The sequence below is a fragment of the Rana temporaria genome, chromosome 1 (genome assembly GCF_905171775.1).
Source record: "Rana temporaria chromosome 1, aRanTem1.1, whole genome shotgun sequence".
Taxonomy (NCBI): domain Eukaryota; kingdom Metazoa; phylum Chordata; class Amphibia; order Anura; family Ranidae; genus Rana; species Rana temporaria.
In genome coordinates, this window is record NC_053489.1 from 659210823 (window position 1) to 659234087 (window position 23265).

General features: G+C 46.4%; 1 protein-coding gene across 1 annotated transcript in view; it reads right to left on the reverse strand.

Moving 5' to 3' along the window:
• Positions 1-23265, reverse strand: part of LOC120924553 (shootin-1-like) — a 104862-nt gene that overhangs the window by 9828 nt on the left and 71769 nt on the right. Inside the window, exons 9-14 of the mRNA XM_040335525.1 lie at positions 18637-18783; positions 16284-16437; positions 10404-10554; positions 8418-8479; positions 6572-6663; positions 3596-3655 (exon numbers count right to left, since the gene is read on the reverse strand). Of these exons, the coding sequence (XP_040191459.1) occupies positions 3596-3655; positions 6572-6663; positions 8418-8479; positions 10404-10554; positions 16284-16437; positions 18637-18783 (666 nt within the window). The remainder of the gene's footprint in view (positions 1-3595; positions 3656-6571; positions 6664-8417; positions 8480-10403; positions 10555-16283; positions 16438-18636; positions 18784-23265) is intronic.

A 23265-nucleotide genomic window follows, 5' to 3' on the forward strand; every position in this document is an offset into this window, starting at 1 on the left:
CCTGTGGGGTTAGGATGGAAATAAGGGGGGGGGGGGGGCAGGGTTGACATGCCTCAAGTTCTGCTTTAAATTGTATGCTAAGGCAAAAAATATATATATTTTATAATTTGGATATTTTATTTTATTTTATTTAGAATTTGTCTGTGATTTACCCCTCTATCGGTCACGGCGAATGCTTTCACCAAAACTGAAAGTTAGGGAGGGTAAAGTGAGGGTAGGTCTTCCAATGATGATACCCATTCCAGCAATAATGGTGTAAAAGGGGAATGGGGTAGATTCAGGAAAGAATTACGCCAGCGTATCCATAGATATGCCGCGTAATTCAAAAGCTGCGCCGTCGTATCTATTTTCTGTATTCAGAAAGCTAGATACGCCGACTGTAGCCTAAGATACGACTGGCATAAGTCTCTTACGCCGTCGTATCTTAGGGTGCATTCTGACGCTGGCCGCTAGGTGGCGTTCCCGTAGTTGTCAGCGTAGAGTATGCAAATTGCATACTTACGCTGATTCACAAACGTACGCGCGCCCGGCGGTAGTTTTTTACGTCGTTTGCGTAAGTCGGTTTCATCGTAAGGCTGCTCCTGCTATTAGGAGGCGCAGCCAATGGTAAGTATGGACGTCGTTCCCGCGTCGCGATTTTCAAATTGTACGTTGTTTCCGTAAGTCGTCCGTGAATGGCGCTGGACGCCATTTACGTTCACGTCGAAGCCAATGACGTCCTTGCGACGTCATTTACCGCAATGCACGTCGGGAAAATTTAGGGACGGCGCATGCGCGGTACGTTCGGCGCGGGAACGCGCCTAATTTAAATGATCCACGCCCCCTACGGGATCATTTGAATTACGCGCGCTTACGCCGGACCCTTTTACGCTACGCCGCCGCAAATTACGGAGCAAATGCTTTGTGAATACAGCGTTTCTCCTGTAATTTACGGCGGCGTATCGTAAAGACGATACGCTGCGCCGCCGTATCAGTGCGCGCCCCTACCTGAATCTGGCCCACTGCCTTTAATTTTGGGGACATTACCTCTTCCTTCCTGTTCTATCTCTATAACAGAAGAGTGTTTTCACCATAACAGAACAGGATAGTGAGTTGTCACATCCCTAGATACAAAGAAAAACCTAAATACCCCCTGCGTGGGACTTTAAATTGGCAACAACACTCAAAGGTAATAATATGGATCTTTATTGAAAAAATTAAGAATAATAAAATCATCAATGACATATTTCCGTCCCAAACATCATCACTGTGAACCTGCTGTTTTCATCTACATGTACAAAGCACAGGTTCTCCTTTAAATTCACATTCTTAATATACTAAAGCCTTTTCAAGCAGATTATGAGCTTGTACTTATTTTTCAGAGCACTTAGGGTCTTAACTACCTTCAGATCACTCAGGGTCCTAAATACCTTCAGAGCACTCAGGGTCCTAACTACCTTCAGAGCACTCAGGGTCCTAACTACCTTCAGAGCACTCAGGGCCCTAACTACCTTCAGAGCACTCAGGGCCCTAACTACCTTCAGAGCACTCAGGGTCTTAACTACCTTCAGAGCACTCAGGTCCTAACTACCTTCAGAGCACTCAGGGCCCTAACTACCTTCAGAGCACTCTGGGTCCTAAATACCTTCAGAGCACTCAGGGTCCTAACTACCTTCAGAGCACTCAGGGTCCCAACTACCTTCAGAGCACTCTGGGTCCTAAATACCTTCAGAGCACTCAGGGTCCTAACATTATGAGCTTGTACTTATTTTTCAGAGCACTTAGGGTCTTAACTACCTTCAGAGCACTCAGGGTCCTAAATACCTTCAGAGCACTCAGGGTCCTAACTACCTTCAGAGCACTCAGGGCCCTAACTACCTTCAGAGCACTCAGGGCCCTAACTACCTTCAGAGCACTCAGGGTCTTAACTACCTTCAGAGCACTTGGGGTTCTAACTACCTTCAGAGCACTCAGGGTCCCAACTACCTTCAGAGCACTCTGGGTCCTAAATACCTTCAGAGCACTTAGGGTCCTAACATTATGAGCTTGTACTTATTTTTCAGAGCACTTAGGGTCTTAACTACCTTCAGAGCACTCAGGGTCCTAAATACCTTCAGAGCACTCAGGGTCCTAACTACCTTCAGAGCACTCAGGGTTCTAACTACCTTCAGAGCAGTCAGGGTCCTAACTACCTTTCCGAGCACTCAGGGTCCTAACTACCTTCAGAGCACTCAGGGCCCTAACTACCTTCAGAGCACTCAGGGTCCTAACTACCTTCAGAGCACTCGGGTCCTAACTACCTTTAGAGCACTCAGGGTAATAACTATTGTCAGAGCACTCAGGGTCCTAACTACCTTCAGAGCACTCAGGTCCTAACTACCTTCAGAGCACTCAGGTCCTAACTACCTTCAGAGCACTCAGGGTAATAACTATCATCAGAGCATTCAGGGTAATAACTATCGTCAGAGCACTCAGGGTCTCAACTACCTTCAGAGCACTCGGGGTCCTAACTACCTTCAGAGCACTCAGGGCCCTAACTACTTTCAGAGCACTTTGGGTCCTAAGTACCTTCAGAGCACTCAGGGTCCTAACTACCTTCAGAGCACTCAGGGCCCTAACTACCTAGGGGTGGTTTGATCTGTGCTGCCTGCAACCCTCGCAGCCAGGAAAAGATGGTCCATTGCCCCAAGAGATGCCACGGGTGTGCAAGTTCCAAAATTCAACCTGGAAGCTGTCATATACATATATAGGGCCAGATTCATATAGACTTACGATGGGCATATCAGTAGATACGCCGTCGTAAGTCCGAATCCGCGCCGTCGCAACTTTAAGCGTATGCTCAAGCTGAGATACGCTTAAATGTTGCTAAGATACGGCCGGCGTAAGTCTCCTACGCCGCCGTATCTTAGTTGCATATTTACGCTGGCCGCTAGGGGCGTGTACGCTGATTTACGTCTAGAATATGTAAATCAGCAAGATACGCCTATTCACGAATGTACGCTCGCCCGTCGCAGTAAAGATATGCCGTTTACGTAAGGCGTTTTCAGGCGTAAAGATAAACCACCAAAAACATGGCGCAGCCAATGTTAAGTATGGACGTCGGAACCGCGTCAAATTTTTCACGTTTTAAGTCGTCCGTGAATGGGGCTGGGCTTAGGTTACGTTCACGTTGAAAGCATTGACTATTTGCGATTTGGAGCATAGGCACTGGAATACGTTCACGGACGGCGCATGCGCCGTTCATTAGAAACGTCATTTACATGGGGTCACACTTAATTTACATAAAACACGCCCACAGCTTCAACATTTGAATTAGGCGGGCTTACGTCGTCCCTAATAAGCTACGGCGCCGTAACTTCGGCCGCAAAATCTTTCTGAATACCATACTTGCCTCTCAAAGTTACGGCGGCGTAGCGTATAGGAGACACGCTACGCCCGCATAAAGGTATCTGAATCTAGCCCATAGTGTTTGGGGATTTAGGAGCATAAACATCATACGTGGCTGCTTTTAGGATTATGTTAGAATTAAATGAATGGGAAATGTTGAGTTTGCTCTTAAGCCGGTCAACCTTTAGCTGACCTCCCATTCTCATAAAACTCCATTCCCGATACTCACCAGCAATACTCCCTGTAATTCACTAATTACGCTCTTCCGTTTGTTCGCAGCACATTCTCTCTAGGAGTTGGAGAAAGAGGAACATGGATCATTATAATTCAGACACAAAAATGTAAATTCCGTTTGAAAGCTGCAGGTTAATGATATTCCACTTAGGAGTTGGGGGGAGGGCATTATCCCTAAAAAATACAAATATTTAAATGGCTTCGGTACTCATAAAAAGTTTATCTTGGGTAAATGGCCGGAAAGTCGCATACAAATACAAAAACTTCAGTTAATAATTATTGATTTTGTTACATTGGGATAGATTCAAAGAGCAATTGCGCCTGTGTAACCATAGTTACGCAGCGCAATTGCTTACTTGCCCCGGCGTAACGAGTGTTCTGTATTCAGAAAGCTCGTTACGCCGACTGCAGCCTAAGATATGAATGGCATAAGGCTTCTTATTCCTTGCGACGTCATTTGCCGCAATTAACGTCGGGAAAGTTTCCCGACGGAGCATGCGCCCTACGCTCCGCGCGGGAACGCTCCTAATTTAAATGATTCCCGCCCCCTACGGGATCATTTAAATTGCGCGCGCTTACGCCGGGCATTTTGCGGGAGCGCCCACGCAATTTACGGAGCTACTGAATCGAGGGTAGCGCAGATAATTTGCGAGGGGGGCAGGGCAAAAACAGTGTCCTGCGCCTACGTAAAAACTGCGCAAATCTTACTGAATCTACCCCAGTATTAATAGATCTCTTTATTCATTGATTTAATTAACATTTTATTTATTAATCTATTTTTCATTTATTATTATTATTTTATTTAAGGATGTGTAACTTATCAACTGGAGGACAGCTGGGGGCACATTTTTTTTTTTTTTATCCTTAGACCACATGTTTCAAATATAAGGGTCAAATCCAGCCCTCCAGGCAATTTCATGTGGCCCTCACACCTCTTCTACAGTTGTTGCAACCCTCTTGTTTTCCCCCTACCTTGTCTCAGCAGTCAGCAGCAGAGAAGAGGACAGAACCCCACCACCAGATCCTGCGCTTATCTGTACAGCGACGGAGAAGCTCATCTCTGCTCCCCCCCTTCCCGTCTCAGCGGTTGGCAGCAGAAGAGAGAAGGACAGAACCCCCAGATCCTGAGAGGCTCATCTCTGCTCCCCCTCCCCCATCTCAGCAGTCAGCAGCAAAGAGGAGGAAAGAAATCCTCCTACAGATCCTGTGCCTCTCTGTGCAGCCGCAGCATCCCCTCGTCTCTGCCTCCCGTGGTCTCTGCATTCAGCAGACTCCAGCCCTCCTCTGGTCCTCCTCCAGTCCCTGCATATTCTGCTTCCCAGCTTCGCCCCCAGATTCTTCCTGGCAGCAACCCCAGGTAAGAAGGGTGCACTGTGATGTAAGGGAAGGCACGCTCGATCGCGTGCACGATCGCTAGCATGGGGATTTGTGTGTGTAAACACACAAATCTATGTGCTGTCAGGGAAGAGGAGCCATATTGTTTGTTCCTACTAAGTAGGAAAAACTATGGGCCAGATTCTCGTACGATCGCATAACTTTGTGCGGGCGTAACGTATCTGATTTACGTTACGCCTCCGCAACTTAGACGGGCAAGTGCTGTATTCTTAAAGCACTTGCTCCGTAAATTGTTGCGGCGGCGTAGCGTAAATCAGCCGGCGTAAGCCCGCCTAATTCAAATTTGGATTAGGGGGGAGTGTTTTATGTAAATCTTCTGTGACCCGACGTGATTGACGTTTTTCCCGAACGGCGCATGCGTCATCCCTGGAATTTCCCAGTGTGCATTGCTCCAAAGTACGCCGCAAGGACGTCATTGGTTTCGACGTGAACGTAAATGACGTCCAGCCCCATTCACGGACGACTTACGCAAACGACGTAACTTTTTCAAATTTCGACGAGGGAACGACGGCCATACTTAACATTGTTACACCGCACTTACGCCACCATATAGCAGGGGTAACTATACGCCGGGAAAAGCCTAACGTAAACGGCGTAACTTTACTGCGTCGGCCGGGCGTACGTTCGGGAATTTGCGTATCTAGCTAATTTACATATTTTGATGCGTAAATCAGCGTACACGCCCCTAGCGGCCAGCGTAAAAATGCAGTTACGATCCGACGGCGTAAGAGACTCACACCTGTCGGATCTAACAGATATCTATGCGTAACTGATTCAAAGAATCAGGCGCATAGATACGACGGCGTATCTGGAGATATGCCATCGTATCTCGGTTGTGAATCTGGCCCTATATGTCTCCTCTCCTAGTCAATCCTATCCCCACCACAGTTAGAACACATTGAGAGAACACACAATTAACCCCTTTGATCGCCCCCTAGTGTTAACCCCCTTCCCTGCCAGTGACATTTACACAGTAATCAGTGCATTGTTATAGCTCTGATCGCTGTATAAATGCCAACGGTCCCAAAAAAGCGTCAAAAGTCTCCGATCTGTCCGTCGCAATGTCGCAGTACCGCTAAAAATCGCAGATCACTGCCATTACTAGTAAAAAAAAAAAAAAATGCCACAAAAATGCCATAAATATTTCCCATAGATTGTAGACGCTATAACTTTTGCGCAAACCAATCAATATACGGATATTGCAATTTTTTCCCCCAAAAAATATGTAGAAGAATATATATTGGCCTAAACTGATGAAGAATTTTTTTTTTAAATTGGGGATATTTATTATAGCAAACAATATTTTATTTTTTTTTCATAATTGTCGCTCTTTTTTTGTTTATAGCATGAGAAATAAAAACCGCAGAGGTGATCAAATACCGCCAACAGAAAGCTCTACTTGTGAGAAAAAAAGGACGCAAATTTCATTTGGGTAAAACATCAAACAACTGCGCAATTGTCAGTTAATGCGACGCAGTGCCAAATTGTAAAAAAGTGCTCTGGTCAGGAAGGGGGTAAAATCTTCCGGGGGTGAAGTTTAAATGTTAAGTGATCATTCAGAAAAAGTAGCACTGACCTGTCCGATTTTCGGTGTAGGCCTTAGGACAGCACCTTGCTCGATTCTTTGCTTCATTTCCTGGATGGCCTTTTCTTTGACATTGGGGGAAACTGAAAAAGAGAGGAAATTTGTACTCCAACCATAACCTGTATTGATATGCTGTCTAATCTAATATACGTTACGCCGGCGCATCGCACAGAAGCAAGCACTGGATTCACAAAGCACTCGCTCTTTAAGATACGCTGGGTTTCCTCTGCGTAAGCCAGCGTAGGTGGAAGTGGGATCACTGCCTACGACGTGAACGTAACCTACGCCTAGTCATATTCACGTACAACGTAAACGACAAAAGATACGACGGCTTGTGTTCCCTGGTCCATACCTTTGCATGAGTTGCGCCTCCTATATGGGGAATAACTTTACGCCGCATGTACGACTTACGCAAACCGCGTATATTATGCGCCCACGATACGACGGCGTAGGCAAGTTACGTCGGTCGTAGGAAGCCTATTTTTAGGCGTATCTCATATTGTGGGCACGGCGCACAGATACGATGGCGCATAGTTACACTTACGCGGCGTATCTCGAGATACGTCGGCGTAAGTGCTTTGTGAATCCGGGCCATGGTTTCCATGCACTGCACCGGTGATGGAAAAATAGTCTGACAACTGTATGAAGTTTGTAATAAATGGCTCTATAACAAAGGGCCAGTTTACTGTCATTCAGACTTTAGGAGGGCCAGACAGTGGCCATTGGAAGTAGAAAAGGTCCTGGTGTCTGTGGGAAAAAACTAGCCCCCATCTTTGGTGCCAGTGGGGGACTTGTGCCTCATCATTGGTGTTGGTGGAAGGGATTGCACACCTTCTTAAATGCCATTGGAAGGAATTGGGTCACATCATTGGTGTCATTGGAACAAAATTGGGTCACATCAATGGTATAATTTGGCCCTATTGTTGGTTTTGTTGGGAGAAATAGTGCCCCATCAATAGGAGAAATGATGCCCTATCATTGGTGTCATTGGGAGGAATTTTGTCCCATTGTTGGTGTCTTTGGGAGGAATTGTGATCGTTCATAGGTGTCAGTGGAGAGATTTGTGCCCCTTCATTGTTGTCAGTGGGGGGGGGGGGTTTGCCCCATTATTTGTATCAGTGGATGAAATAGTACCCCAAGGGCCGGATGAAAGCAAGCGTAGGGCCGCATCTGGCCCCTGGGTCTCAGTTTGGAGACCACTGCTCTATATTAGGCTATATTTACACTATATACCACCGGTTACTGGATTACTGGATGTATGACCGGCCACTATTCCTTCCACTGATACCAATGATTGAGTACTATTAGTCCCATTCATACCAATGATGGGGTACTTTTACTCTCACTGATACCAATGATTGGGCACTAATCTTCCCACTGATACCAATATATGGAGTACTATTACTCCAACTGATACCAATGATAGGGCACTAATCTTCCCATTGATACTAATGATGGAGTACTATTACTCCCACTGACACTAATGATAGGACATTGTTTACTCCCATTAATGCCACAACATTTTCTTTTCACACTGACCACAGTCCGGGCCACCTAAATATTAAGGGACAATAAACTGGCCCTTGGTTTAGAAAGTTTGGAGACCCCTGGTGTAAAGTAAGGATTCTGTTTTCTCCTAGATACATAGTTAATCCAGCAATGTGTTGGCAATCCTGCCAATAGAAAACTAACAAGTGAAAACTAACAGCACGGCTGCCATCTTTGCCACCTTGACAATATACACAATGAGTATCGTTATCCTCCCAATGGGAACCCAATATTCTGTCACCATGCATGGTGCTGGTTTACCACCTTCAGATATCACCTAAAAGCTTACCTGTCATAACCGCTGCTGCCGGTGTCCGAAGTCCTCTCCGTTCTCTCACCAGTGCCAGAGGGCTGCAAAATTGACAAATCTCAGTTTCATCTTATCAACTTATTTTTGTTTCTAGTTCTTTGCCTTTTTATTTTACACAGATCTTTATCTAATATTGTGCCCACTGATCGGGTCCAGACACAAAAAATCCATCCAAGGGCAGTACTATCAGCCATCACTGCAGGCTATAAGGACCACAGCCAACTGGTTTATGTTATAAGGCGGGTATGCCAAACTGAATTTTTGGGGGGCCACATGCGGCCTTTTCCCTGTTCCATTTGAAAGCAGGTTCTAAACAGATGACTGCCACAGGCCATTGATCATAGACACTCTCTATATGCTTTGTGACTCTTTCCTTCTAGTGATATCCCAGAAGAGGAGAACATAGGGCAGTGATGGCGAACCATTTTAAGCCAGAGTGCCCAAACTGCAACACAAAACCAACTTCTTTAGTTCAAGGTGCCAACAATGCAATTAGCGAGAGAGGGGGCTGAGAGAGAGAATGAGAGAGAGAGGGGGCTGAGAGGGAGGGAGAATGAGAGAGAGAGGGGGCTGAGAGAGAGAGAGGGGGTGAGAGAGAAAGAGAGTGGGTGTGTGTGAGAGAGAGAAAGGAGGGAGGATGTTAGAGAGAAAGGGGGGTTGAAAGAGAGAGGGTGTAAGAGAGAGAGAGAGGGGCTTGTGAAAGAGAGAGAGGGGGGTGAGAGCGAGAGAAAAGGGAGTGTGTGGGAGAGAGTAGGGAGTGTGTAGGAGAGAGGGGGGTTTAGAGAGAGGGTACAGAGAGAGAGGGGTGTGAGAGAGATGCTGAGATAGAGGGGGGCTGAGAGAGGGGTGTGAGAGAGATGCTGAGAGAGAGGGAGGGGGCTGAGAGAGAGGCATGTGAGAGAGAGAGAGAAGGGGACTGGGAGATAGGGGGAGAGAGAGGGGGAACAGAGAGAGGGAGGTGAGACAGAGAGAAGGGGACTGAGAAAGAGGGTGAGAGCGGGGGAACAGAGAGATGGGGGCTGAGAGAGAGGGTGCAGAGAGAGAGAGGGGTGTGAGAGAGAGAGAAGGGGATAGATAGAATGTGAGAGAGAGGGGGGACAGAGAGAGAGGCGTGTGAGAGAGTGAAGGGGACTGAGAGAGAGGGGGACACAGAGTGAGGGGGAACAAAGAGGGGCAGATGAGAGAGAGACCCCTAGCTCTGTCCCTATCTGCAGTCCTTGCTCTGCCCCCCTGCCCCAGTCTTTGTCTGCAGGTAGTCTGTGTATGATTGTGCCTGGTACCTTCCATGCCAATCTCAGTCCTTGACTTGGGGGCGCTCTCTGCTCTGTTCCATCCAGGGGCTCCCTTGCAGCCTGTGCCTCCCACCGATCCTCGTCTTCCAGGCCCCCAGTCAGCCTGTTCTCCAGGCCTCACTGTTGTAGAGGAGGTTTGAGGTGTTCAGGCTCCAGAAAACCCCGGGGGTGCTGCGCCCGCTGCTCGCCTCTTCGGCCTTTAAGGAGGGCGTGAAGCTCTTCCCTCCCTCCCGGGCTCTCAGGCCTGTTCACCTTCGGCCGCGGAGGCTGTGGGGCCTCCCACTTACTCATACAGATAGATTCCTGCACCTCACCGGCTCTGCATGCCAGCTGTGGCACGCGTGCCATAGGTTCACCATCGCTGACATAGGGTAATGCCAAGATGCAGGCTTTCTCCAGATGGACAATTTCTGGAGCATACATCCTTTCAGTAGTGATGATACATAAGATCACAAGCAGCAAATCCAAGGAAAACATGTAGAACAATATAATCACTGTGCCATCCGATAATGCCTAGAGCACGTGGCACTCGCAGCCATGACAACTGTGCCTCTGCATTTAGTGAGGGGGACTTCCCACGGCCCAGTTGGGAGCTATGGTCAAGAAGATTTATGAATAGCTCAAAGACATTGTAGATTCAGGCTTAAAATTCAGAACAGATAATGATACTTACTCACTGGGTGCTTTGGAAGATGGACACATAGGTGGTGGTGGTGGTGGTGGAGGTGGAGGAGGTGGAGGAAGGGGTTCTGCTACCATTTCTACATTGTCCTGTGCATTGACCAGTAATTCCATTTCTTTCAGTTTCTCTTCCAATGTCTTTACTGGGAAGGAGAAGAAAATATTAAATGATTACATTTTCCAAACAACTAGTTACGAGATACTCTACCAAGGGCTACGAGTCCTAACACCTGTATGTGATGGTAGAAATATGGAAAATAAAGATGAAACTGCTTAACGCCTGTAACGGTCACCACCGTTTACGACCTTCCATCCCATCCACGACAGCTCATCTGACACTCCAACCGTCCAACAGACATCAGACATCCCAGAATAACGAGACTTGTTCCATTACTGGTTTCAAAATCAAGACAACTTTAATGGTTTCTTCTCAGCTTATATACAGTACAAGGCATGGAAGTATTCAAAGGGACAATGAAATCGCCACCCCCCCTAATCACACACTAAGGCTAATTACTAAACATTCCTTCATTAACAGCATAACAAACAAAACCCCATCACACAATGATCTCCTTCCAATCCACATCCCCAGACAGACGCTCTGTCTCCGACAAGTACATTCCACACATAAACAGTATTTAGCATACATAATTAGAGGTCTGGGAGCAGACCTGGATTAACACCTTTACACAAGGACAATGGAATGTCTTCCAGGCCCTGACTCAATTAGCATGTCACTAGTCAGGGCTAAGCATAGAAATGAGTCATAGAATATTCTTTGGAGGCATTAAGGAATATACTGTAAATCACTGTCCACGCCAAAACAATCCAACATGTGTACCCCATCTCCTGGCTCAATCTGTGCCCAAAAGTGACTCCTGTTACAACGCCCAACTCCAGACTTTTTCTTTAAATGGTAGTAAACCTCAGACATTAAATATGAACAAAACACATCCCTCTATAGTGTGTACTTTTCTCCATCCAGAGCACTAAGCGTCATTTCTGTCTGCTGCTTTGTTCCTCTGCTATCAGCATGAATCAATTCTGACAAGTTTTCCTGACACCAAGAGAAAAATGGTGACAGGGGAGGGATCTCCAGCTGATTGAGAGCCTCAGCTCTCCAGTGTGCTGTGTGTAGGGAGATGTGTCCCTTCCCTTCAATCATCAGTGCTTTCCTCACTGAGCTCAGCAGAGTGTAACTCTCCGCCGGCTTTTTCTGAACTCTCAGACAATCTTTATAAATTCTGCATTTTGAATGGCTGTAGAGAAGAGAAGGCAGCAGATAAACATTTACAACTTATGTGAGAGGATTTGTTTTCATCTCTGGGTCTCGCCTGAGTATAGTCACGTATTGTGGAATATGTAAGGGTTTACAATTACTTTAACGTTAGATAGAGTGGGAAATAGTCACCATGTCTTTTAGGTTTTTATTTCTGTCTGTGGCCCCATTAGGAAGATTTTCCCTTACATCCTGTTCCTGTGACATACAAGAAGTTCTGCTTCGCCACTTTACTAAAGTTTTTTGTCTGTTTTCCCTTTGAAGAGATTTGCCATTGTACCTTCACTGCTTAGCGTATATTTACATAATTAAAGGGGGTGTGGTGGGGCTATCGTTTGAGCTTAAAAGTGAAGTATGGGATTTGTGAAAATAAATATATACTCACCTAGGTGGATGAAGCATCAGTCCCCCGCTGGCTCCAGACTGAGAACTGAGTGATCAAACAAAGGTGATCACTCAGATCTCAAGCCCCATACACACTTTGGGCCAGATTCACAGAGAGCGGGCGCACATTACGCCGCCGTAGCGCAAATATTATACGCTACGCTGACGCAGCGCAGAGAGTCAAGCATGGAATTCAGGAAGCCAGTGCTCCCAATGCTGCGTCGGCGTGGCGTAGGTTTCAAAGGCGCAGCCGGCGTAGGTGGAAGTGGGCTTGACCCATGCAAACGCATGCAAATGAGGTGTGACCCCATGCAAATGATGGTCCGAGTGCCAGACAAGTACGTTTACCGAACTGCGCATGCTCCGTGACGCGGACACATCCCCTTGCGCATTCTCACAACAACTACCTAAGATAGGCCGGAGCAAAGCGTACGCCATGAATGTAACCTACGCCCAGCCAGACACACGTCCAACGTAAAATACGCCCGCTTGGCCGGCTTGTGTTCCCTGGTGCAGACCTTTGCATGTCTGCTGCTGAGTTACACCTCCTTTATGGGGCTTAACTTTACGCCGGACGTACAACTTACGCGCACCTCTCGTAGCCTGCGTCGGGCGCATGCAGGTTCGTGAATCGCTGTATTTCCCTCATTTACATATTTGAATGACTAATCAATGGGAGCGGCACCATGCTCCCAGCCTAAATGTGCGCCCACTCTACGCCGGCGTAAGCAAGATACGTCGGCGGGGTGTAGCCTGGTTTTAGGCGCATCTCTGTTTGTGGGTCTGGCGCACAGAAACGATGGCGCACATTTGCACTTACGTCGGCGTAACTTGTTATACATCGGCGTAAGTGCTTTGTGAATCCGGGCCTTTCAGTTTTCCTGCAGGTTTTCCTACTGTGGCCGGGTGCGGAGTGTAGCAAGATGGCGGCGATGAAACGTCACTTCCGTTATGGCAAAATCCAGTGCTCTGACCAATGATTTTTTATTTCTGTTCGACCAAATGTTCTACCAAAATTCTAACTGTAAATTAGAACGAGCACATCATTTTGAGGACCGCCCTACCTAGGTGATAAAATGAGTTTGCAATAAGAATAATAAGGCAATCTTAAAGACATTTGAGTAATGGATTTGTGGAATTTGGGGGAGATCTACCAGGGGCGGACTGACCATTCGGGCACTGCCCGAGGGCCCCATGCCACTAGGGGGCCCCATCCGGGATGCCAGCCTCAGTAAAACCAGGGACAGTATGTAAAAATTTGTGTTTTTTTACATCTGTCCCTGAAATATCGCTTACTGACATCCTTTTGGTCTAAAAATCCCAAGATTATAGCTGCCCCGCCTCTCCAGTACCTTTTCAGTGTGTGTGTGTATGTGTATTCTGTATGTATATTGTGTACTGTATGTGTGTGTTTACTGTGTGGCCCCATAATCTATTGCCTGGGGGCCCCATAATCTCCTATTGCCCCAGGGGGCACCATAATCTCCTATTGCCTGGGGGCCCCATAATCTCCTATTGCCCGGGGGCTCCATAATCTTCTATTGCCCGGGGCCCCCATGAGTTGTCAGTCCGCCCCTGAGATCTACTAAAACTGGAGCACACAGAATCTGGTGAAGCCATGCATAGTAACCAATCAGAGAGGCCCCAAACCTTATCTTCTTGGGTCACCCACCGGCGCTCCTGGCCCCACCTTTCTGTCCAGTGCCCCCATGGGAAGCCGTTTCCCATGGGGCACTAGTGCGTGCTCGCTTCCAAGCCATGCTCCTGCGTACATTCACACAAACAGCAGGACTCGGTGCGATGAAAGAACTTGTATTGAAGTAACACAAAGACAGTTTGTAAATAACACTGTGGGATTCAGCCAAACTGACGGTGCCGGTAAAGAGGGGTAGAATGCAGCCTGGCCATCTAGTGCCCAAGCAGGCAGATGTCCAAAGAAGTTGCAAGCCCTATGCTTTCCCTTCTCGTCAGAAACCTTCCCTGTCACTGGTTCTGTCCCTACCAGGTTCAATTTGCCAAAACGCATCGTACTAAGGAGAAATGCCTTTTCAAATGTAAATTCATGTAGCTCGCTTTGAGCATGGTTTTCTACTCATATGCTGTATTGTACAATATTGTGATGTGTTACACCGCTATAATTTTTGAATACTAACAAATTCTATGTTTTTACGATACATTGTGTACAATAGTTCGCCCATAAAGTCCCACAGGGGGTTCCTTTTTACCTTTTTCTTTTCTACAAACATAAATTTAGGGATGTTAAGGTGATAGGGGGCGCTGTTTATGAGATGTTAAAAAATAAATATAAATAAAAAATCTGGTGACTAATACTAGTGGTGGGTTTAACATAAACTTGTTTTGATCTCAGACATATATTCCAAACAAATGGTAAATTATATACTGGCAGTGAGACAAGTAAAAACGTGAATACAACAGCGTGACCAGGCGACGCCGCTGACGTACGTTTCGTGAGATTACGTCTTCAGGGGGGCGTCTCTCTGAAGACGTAATCTCGCGAAACATACGTCAGCGGCGTAGCCTGGTCAAGCTGTTGTATGCCCAACTATCCGGTCCCCTGGGGAGAGCAAGCAGCTGACGGTGGAATGCACGCGATCACGCCGAAACTGAGGTGTAGCAATCCGTGCTTTACTGACAGGCCTGTAGCCCCAGTGCCGGGATGGGCACTTTTTAATGTAAGTGGCCACTTGGCCCATGTTCTTTTATTCCTATTTTTTATTAAAAACCGGTTGCACCATGGAAGTTTCTTTCTGTTCTATGTCTCATCTTTGAAAACTGGAGGACAAGGTGTTTATCTATCATCTGTGACGTATGATATGCATGCAGGCATTATCCTGCATAAGTGATTTTGACCATATTTTTCATTAAAGAGGTCCAAAGGTTCTGGTAAGCGTATTACCATTATCTGAGCACGTTGGGTGTTGATTGTTTATTTTGGTGAAGGAGCACTCAAAGGCACTAATTGATTAAGAAGATTTTTTTCAAGTATATCTAAATCTACTCAGTGGCACTTAAATAATTAGTAGTGGCAGTCAATCAACTAATGTATGTTGTTACACTACTGGCTAGAAATTCACCATTTATTTTGGACTTTCTCTTTCCTTTTTTATGTTTGTTAGTGTTTGTTCACTTGTGACACATTTAACCCTATAGTCATTTGTTATTGCCTACTTGACACTCATAACAACAGTAATTTATTTGGTTATTTATTCACGTTTTTACTTGTCTCACTGCCAGTATATAATTTACCATTTGTTTGGATTATATGTCTAAGATCAAAACAAGTTTATGTTAAACCCACCACTAGTATTAGCCACCAGATTTTTTATTTATATTTATTTTTTAACATCTCATAAACAGCGCCCCTTATCACCCCAACATTCATCAAATAGGAGGTATACACTCCATTTCACAGGGGAGCAGCTTAGCATTAAATGCACTATTTTTCGTATTTATTTATGGCGTGAAAATTACACTTTTTTTCATAAATTTAGGGATGTTGGAAACGTCAAACTGAGAATTTCTTATTCTTTATGGTGGTTCTTCCTCTATAATCAGGTGGGGAATCTGTCCCTACTCTACCAACTCGCAAATTGCAAGCCAAACTTGGGAATCAGGGACTTAAAAAGGCTCTGCATGACCCAAGATGGCCACTAGAGTCATGTTGGGCAGCAGCATCCCATGGGATAGCTTATCCAGTGACTCAGGAAACCATAGAGGAACCCTCACTTCCTCTCCAACTCCAGTCCCGCTGTGGAAGAGCACCACCTGCAGTGGAGAAATTAGACTGCACCTGCCTACAACTTTCACACACAGGGATAGTCCATTAATGCCCCAATACTTCAGTGATCGTGCTAGTGGTGCTGCTGTCTAGGCCACATCCTACCTTTTGACCCAAGAGTAGGTTCCACCGTGAATAATTTGATAAAGTGGAAAATCTAGTAAGGACACTCTGAATTGCAGAATATATATTGCCTGAAGGAACGTTTACCATTCATTAACCTTGTTGCTGTAATACCGCAAATTTTTCTCTGACCACTAAATTTTCTGCACTGGGAGGCACCAACTGGCGGAAGCCAGTACATAGAAATCATGGCATGGTTTGGCCTTGTTGGAATGTCAGCTGGGGTGTGCTTTGCAGGCCAGACCCCCAGCCTTTCTCCTAGACTTCTACAGCTAAGGATGACGTACCCTTTTCTTGTAAATCCACGCTGTTCTCTTGTTCTACCTTCAGCTGTTCCTCTAATTGATTTTTCTGTAGATTAGCTGTGTTCAGTTCTTCTTTGATCACCATCAATTCTTCCTGTAAAGGTCTTTCTGCCAGCTGCAGTTCCAGACTCTTCACCTGCAGACAAAGAGCAATAATTCAATACAGAAAACCTCTCTAATCCAGTGGTTCATGTAAAAACCGAAAGGTTTTATTATAGAAATCTATAAAAATACATTCATAAATATCAGTGTAGTAATCATCAATATATGGCCCAGAATAATGCTCTAATATCACTTCCAAAAACTATAGTAACATTGGAGAACTCAAATGACAAGAGATACATATCCAACAAACAGTAATGGTTGAACGGTATGCATATGAAGTGAATAGCCTTAATCATGGGTCCAGTATGCAGAAAGGTTTTCTTGCTCTGCTCTACAGGTTTCGCGTATAGTGATGCTTTTTCAGGAGCATGATAGTAAACAGGTCGTATTGAGTAATGTAACACAAGCCTGGATACCAACACACTGGCAATATATCTAAAACAGATAGCCAGTTAGGTTTGTAGAAATCATAATAAGGGACAGCAAAGTATTAGAGGAAGCATAGTGAGTGAGAAACTTGTATAGCGCAACCCATGCAAACTGAATCGCCTCTGGGCCTCTGCCGGTAAGCAGAAAAAGAGGGTTCCCTCCAGGTATATTGGATTCTAAACACCAAAAAACGCACACCGATATAAACCTGATGTATGGGCTGGGCAGGGATTATCTGTCCAGAATATAGCCCAAGGATGGTAGCGTAGCCAGGTTTATGACCTGGCAACTTAGCGTAGTAGCACGCCTGTGGGGAACCTCTCCTGTGAGCTATGAGGTTCCCCACAGGTGTGCTACTACACCAAGTTGCCAGGTCATAAGCCTGGCTACGCTACCATCCTTGGGCTATATTCTGGACAGAGTCCCCTGAGTCCCCTGTTACCTCGTACAGTATTAAAACCCCTTATGATACATTTTAGGATGTACCACTCTTTCTCTTTGTTCTCCTTTCTTTCTCTTTTATCCCTCTCTATCCTTCTTGTTTTTTTCCCCCCATTATTCTCTCTAGCCGTCTTTCTTGTTCTTTCTCTTATTCTTTCTTTCTCTTTTTTCTTTGTTCCTCTCCCTTCCACGTATTATCTATTCTTATTACGTCTCTTACTCCTTGGTGGGGGGTGGGGGGCTGTGAAGAGGCTGAGTGGGCAGCCGCGGGCTCTAGGAACAGCCCAGCTGGGCAGCTACAGGCTCCAAGGACAGCCCTGCTGGGCGGCTGCAAAAAGGTTGGGAGAGCGGTTCAGGCCTCAGGAACAGCCCAGGATTCGGTGACCTTTGGCACATCATCATTCGACCCCCAGGTTGAGAACCACTGCTCTAATCTGTTCCAGCAACAAATGTGATGTGTGAATTGAAGTTGTTGAGCGGGGGGGGGGGGGGGGGTTAAGCCAAATAGAAGTTGTTGAGCGGGGGGTGCCACTCACATGTGCTCCCTTCATCATCTACACACCACACACCGCTCCGGTTAAACCTCCGTTAGCATTAAAGTTGTTGAGAGGGGAGGGGGGGGTGACAATGACCTGCTGCTGAGTCTGTCCAGTCCATGCTGCAGTGTACCGTGGTTAGAGTGCAGATGCCGCTGTCATCATCCCCATGGCTCCACGATCATTCCCTGTTCAAAGCGAGAAAGGTCCTTGTCTGTAGCTGCATTAGGCCGCCGGGTGGCGGACCGCTGGAGACGGAGAAGTGGAAAAGGTGGGTGGAGCCAGGGTAACACTGACACGGCCTCGCTCTGGAAGTCTCTGTGTGTGAGTCATGTGTGGTGTGACGTCACTGGTTGTTAGACGCCAAGCGGGGCGACCCTAGCAACCAGTGATCAGTTAGGGTGGCTGAAACTCTGGTGTGTGTCAGGGAACCGCAGCCCAAATGCGGAACACTGCTGCACCTCGCGGGATAACTTAGGATATCTGGTGACCAGACGTCACTCACTTGTTCTGGCTCTGGGCTGCGGGAATTTTGCTATGATCGCGGGACTGCGGGACATAATTCAAATCGTGGGAAATTCCCGCAGAATCCGGGACGGTTGGGAGGTATGTGCATAGGATGCATTAAGGTGAAAAAAAAAACGGAAGGTTTACAACCCCTTTAAGCTAGCACAGTGATAAATAGCAAAAAAAAATGGCCGGGTCATGAAGGCGGTAAAACCTTGCGGAGGTCAAGTGGTTAGATGTATACTCAGAGACTGTATTTACCATATGGGTAACAGTGAACAGCCACAATCCCGGGGCATGCACTTGCCATGGCTCACCTGTGTCTGTAACTCTGCTTTGGTTTCTTCCAGATTTGTGGTCAGTGTACGGACGTCCTCCAGAGCATTTATAAGCATCTCGCTAGGTTCCAGGTTCTGCATCAGTATCATGCTCTGCCTGGAGATTGCCCGCTTCTCCTTCAGGATCTAAAGACAAAAACAAAGAGAAGTTCAATGATGCTTCACCGGGGAAAGGCACTTACTGGGAGATACACTTAATACGCTTGGCTTTACCGTAGTATTCTGGCCCTTTGCAAAGGTCTTTGACAATAATGCATATCACAGAGATATTCTATATACAGGGCTGTCTTAATGCATGGGCGCCCTTAAGCAGTGCCCATGGGCCCCATAGGGTGCATGGGGGCCCCATGATAATCTTGAATTACATCATACTTGCCAACTGTCCTGGATATGACAGTACAGTCATGATTTTTACTAAGCGGCCCCAGGATGGCCATGTCACGGGCAGCATTCTGGAACCTAAACTGTACCCTCCTGATCCCAGTATTGTGCCCTCCTGACTCCTCCTGTACAATGCCCTTTTTGCCTCCCCCCAAACTGTGTTATTTGTGTAGATTAGTCTTTGTTTTATGGCATGTTTTCTTATTGTTTTAATTCAATTTGATTGAATTTTATTAAATTTAATTCTATCAACTATTTATACTTTAATTCTAGGTGTGTACAGTGGGGCAGGCTGGTAGAGGCCCCAGTACATTACTTTGCTCAGGGGCCCATGATGCTATTAAAATGGCCCTGTCTATAAATATCTGCTTTCTTCTGGACAGATGTCCTCATCACTATTAGGCCTCGTACACACGAGGGGACATGTCCGATGAAAACGGTCCGCGGACCGTTTTCATCGGACATGTCCGCTCAGAGATTTCGGTCTGATGGTTGTACACACCATCAAACCGAAATCCGCGCGGACAGGATACGCGGTGCTGTCGCCGCGACGATGACGCGGCGACGTGCGCGACCCTGGAAGGTCAATGCTTCCACGCATGCGTCGAATCACTTCGACGCATGCGAGGGCTTTCAGCCGAGCAGACATGTCCGGTAAGTCGTACAGACGACCGAACATGTCCGACGGACAGGCTTCCAGCGGACATGTTTCTTAGCATGCTAAGAAACATTTGTCCGCTGGAAACCTGTCCGATCCGCCGGAAAATTGTCCGGTCGGCCGTACACATGACCGAACATGTCTGCTGAAACTGGTCCGCGGACCAGTTTCAGCAGACATGCTCGGTCGTGTGTACGAGGCCTTAGGCAGACGGACGGACATTTCTTAGCATGCTAAGAAACATTTGTCCGCCGGAAAACGGTTGGCTGGACAAATGTCCGCTGGAAACCTGTCCTCTCGGCCGTACAGACGACCAAACATGACTACTGAAACTGGTCCGCGGACCAGTTTCAGCAGACATGTTCGGTCGTGTGTACGGGGCCTTACAGTTCAACTTCTCTGTCAACCAACATGTGGAGCTCAGCAGGCATTGACAAACACTCTTTAATGGTATATTTTTTAATACAGGGGATCATTATAACTACAAGAAATGAGAAGAGGACAACTGTACCTGTGTCCTCCTATAAAGTTGTAAAGAGTGCCCAGCTATAATTGCTTCTCCCCCAATCTCCCAGCTGTGTATTCACATGAAATTCTGTACAGAATAAAGTACCACTTCTTTCCTTTTACACTCGTTTACCATTTTTATTTGATCTTTAAAGCTTTGATAGACTTAAACTTAAAAGGCTAGTTTTGTATGTATAGGGATGAGCCGAAAAGGTTCCGCTTGCAGCAAAAAATTTGTTCGAACACCGTTAAAGTCTATGGGACACAAACATGAAAAATCAAAAGTGCTAATATTAAAGGCTAATATGCAAGTTATTGTCATAAAAAGTGTTTGGGGACCTGGGTCCTGCCCCAGGGGACATGTATCAATGCCAAAAAAAGTTCTAAAAACAGCATTTTTTTCGGGAGCAGTGATTTTAATAATGCTTAAAGTGAAACAACAAAAGTGAAAAATTCCTTTAAATTTCGTACCTGGGGGGTGTCTATAGTATGCCTGTAAATTAGCGCAGGTTTTCCATGTTTATAACAGTCCCTGCACAAAATGTAATTTCTAAAGGAAAAAAAGTACCCGTATATACGCGAGTATAAGCCGAGTTTTTCAGCCCATTTTTTAGGCTGAAAAACGGCTTATACTCGAGTCAGCAGTAAAACATGTGTTTAAAAGTACCTTTTCATTAGTAAAACAGCGTGTGTCTCCCGCTGTGTAATCTAGACTCTTTTGGGCCATCCTTTGTAAGAAAGCCCTGCCTCCTCCCTGTCCGTCCGTGATATAGGAACACTGATACGATGCTGGCAAACTGTATCAGTGTTCCGCATATCACAGACGAGGAGGCGGGGCTTTCTTACAAAGGACGGACGAAGAGACTGGAATCTGGATTACACAGCGGGAGACACACGCTGTTTTACTATTGAAAAGGTAGAGGTGCATATGTTTTGGCTGGATTACACAGCGGCAGACACACGCTGTTTTACTAATGAAAAGGTACAACAGCATATGGGCACAGTGAGAGACTGCAACCATGGGCACAGTGAGAGACTACAACCATGGGCACAGTGATAGACTGCAACCATGGGCACAGTGAGAGACTGCAACCATGGGCACAGTGTGAGACTGCAACCATGGGCACAGTGAGACAGCAACCATGGGCACAGGGAGACTGCAACCATGGGCACAGTGAGAGACTGCATATGGGCACAGTGAGAGACTGCATATGGGCACAGTGAGACTGCAACTGGGCACAACCAGACTGCAAATGGGCACAGTGAGGCTGCAGATGGGCATTGTTTACCCAGTAGCTGCTGCATTTTCCCACCCTAGGCTTATACTCGAGTCAATATATTTTCCCATTTTTTTGTGGCAAAATTAGGTGCCTCGGCTTATATTCGGATCGACTTATACTCGAGTATATACGGTAATTTAAAACTACTCGCAGCTATAATAAATTGCCGGGTCCCGACAAAATTTCAAATTTTAAAGGCTTATATGCAAGTTATTGTCGTAAAAAGTGTTTTGGGACCCGGGTCCTGTCCCAGGGGACATGTATCAATGCCAAAAAAAAAGTTTTAAGATTCATTATAGCCAGGATCAGTTTTAAATGACTTTTTTTCCTCATGTTCGACTCGAACAGATAGCCCATCCCTAGTTTTGTACTTCCTGCCCACCTTGGCCCTCTATCTCATGCAATCTCGTTCCTAACCTCACCTGATTAGCCTTGGTATCACAACGAAGCCACTTGACACCTGGATGTTCAGTTGTGGTGCTTCAACGTTTGCACGTCTGTTGGCAGGTGCAGTCTACTTTCTCCACTGCAGGTGGCGCTCAACCACAGTGGATGGAGAGGAAGTTAAGAGGAACATGGTTGTTCTATGGTTTCCTGGGTCGCTAGGGAAGCTATCCAGTTGGTTGCTGATGCCCTATGTGACTCTGGTGGCCATCTTGGGTCAGGCAGAGTCTATTTAGGGCCCTGATTCCTGGGCTTGGCACATATTTTGCATATGGGTATCCAGTTGGTTGCTGATGCCCTATGTGACTCTGGTGGCCATCTTGGGTCAGGCAGAGTCTATTTAGGACCCTGACTCCTGGGCTTGGCACATATTTTGCATATGGGTAGTGTAGAGACAAGTCATCCCGTCTGTCAGGGACAGTGAATAGCAGTAGGGAGAGGTTTCAGACTAGTAGGGAAAGGACACACCATCCTTCCTGGAAGCCCTGTTGACTTGTTTAGATGGAAAAACAGTTCTGACATGAATAAAAGACTATGTGTACAGACCCCCTACAGGTCTAGCTTTCTTGCCCCCTATCCATTTCGTCTGTGCCCACCACTTCTTGTCTCCTATGGAGCTTGCAAACAGGCAAAAGTACTTTCTAATGCCTCGTAGACACACGACCGGTTTTCCCAACAGGAAAACTGCCATTAGAGCTTTTAGCCGGGAATCCCGGCTGTGTGTATGCTCAATTGCAGTTTTCTCGTCAGAAAAACTGCGGGGAAAAAATAAAGAACAGGTTTTATTTTTTCCCGCAGACTTTATCCCATCGAGAAAACCGGTCGTGTGTATGCTTTTCCAAAGGGGAAAAAGAACGCACATGCTCAGAATCATGTATGAGACGGGAGCGCTCGTTCTGGTAAAACTAGCGTTTGGAATGGAGATAGCACATTCGTCACACTGTAACGGACTGAAAAGCACAAGGTTGAAAAGCACAAATCGTCTCTCACCAAACTTTTACTAACCCGAGGATCAGCAAAAGTAGCCCAAAGGGTGGCGCCGTTTGAATGGAACTTCCCCTTTATAGTCCCGTCGTACGTGGTGTACGTCACCGCGCTTTGGATGGGCGGTATTTGGCCTGAACGTGTGTATGCAAGGCAGGCTTGAGAGTAATCCTGTCGGGAACTCCCAGCCAAAAGCTCTCATGGCAGTTTTCCTGCCGGGAAAACCGATCGTGTGTACAAAGCATTACTGTGTGCCTGGCTGCCGCGGCACTAGTTTGAGCAAAGAACCAGGGCAAAACACCATGACCATACGTTAATTAGGTTTTACTGTATGTCTATGGACACACTTTAACC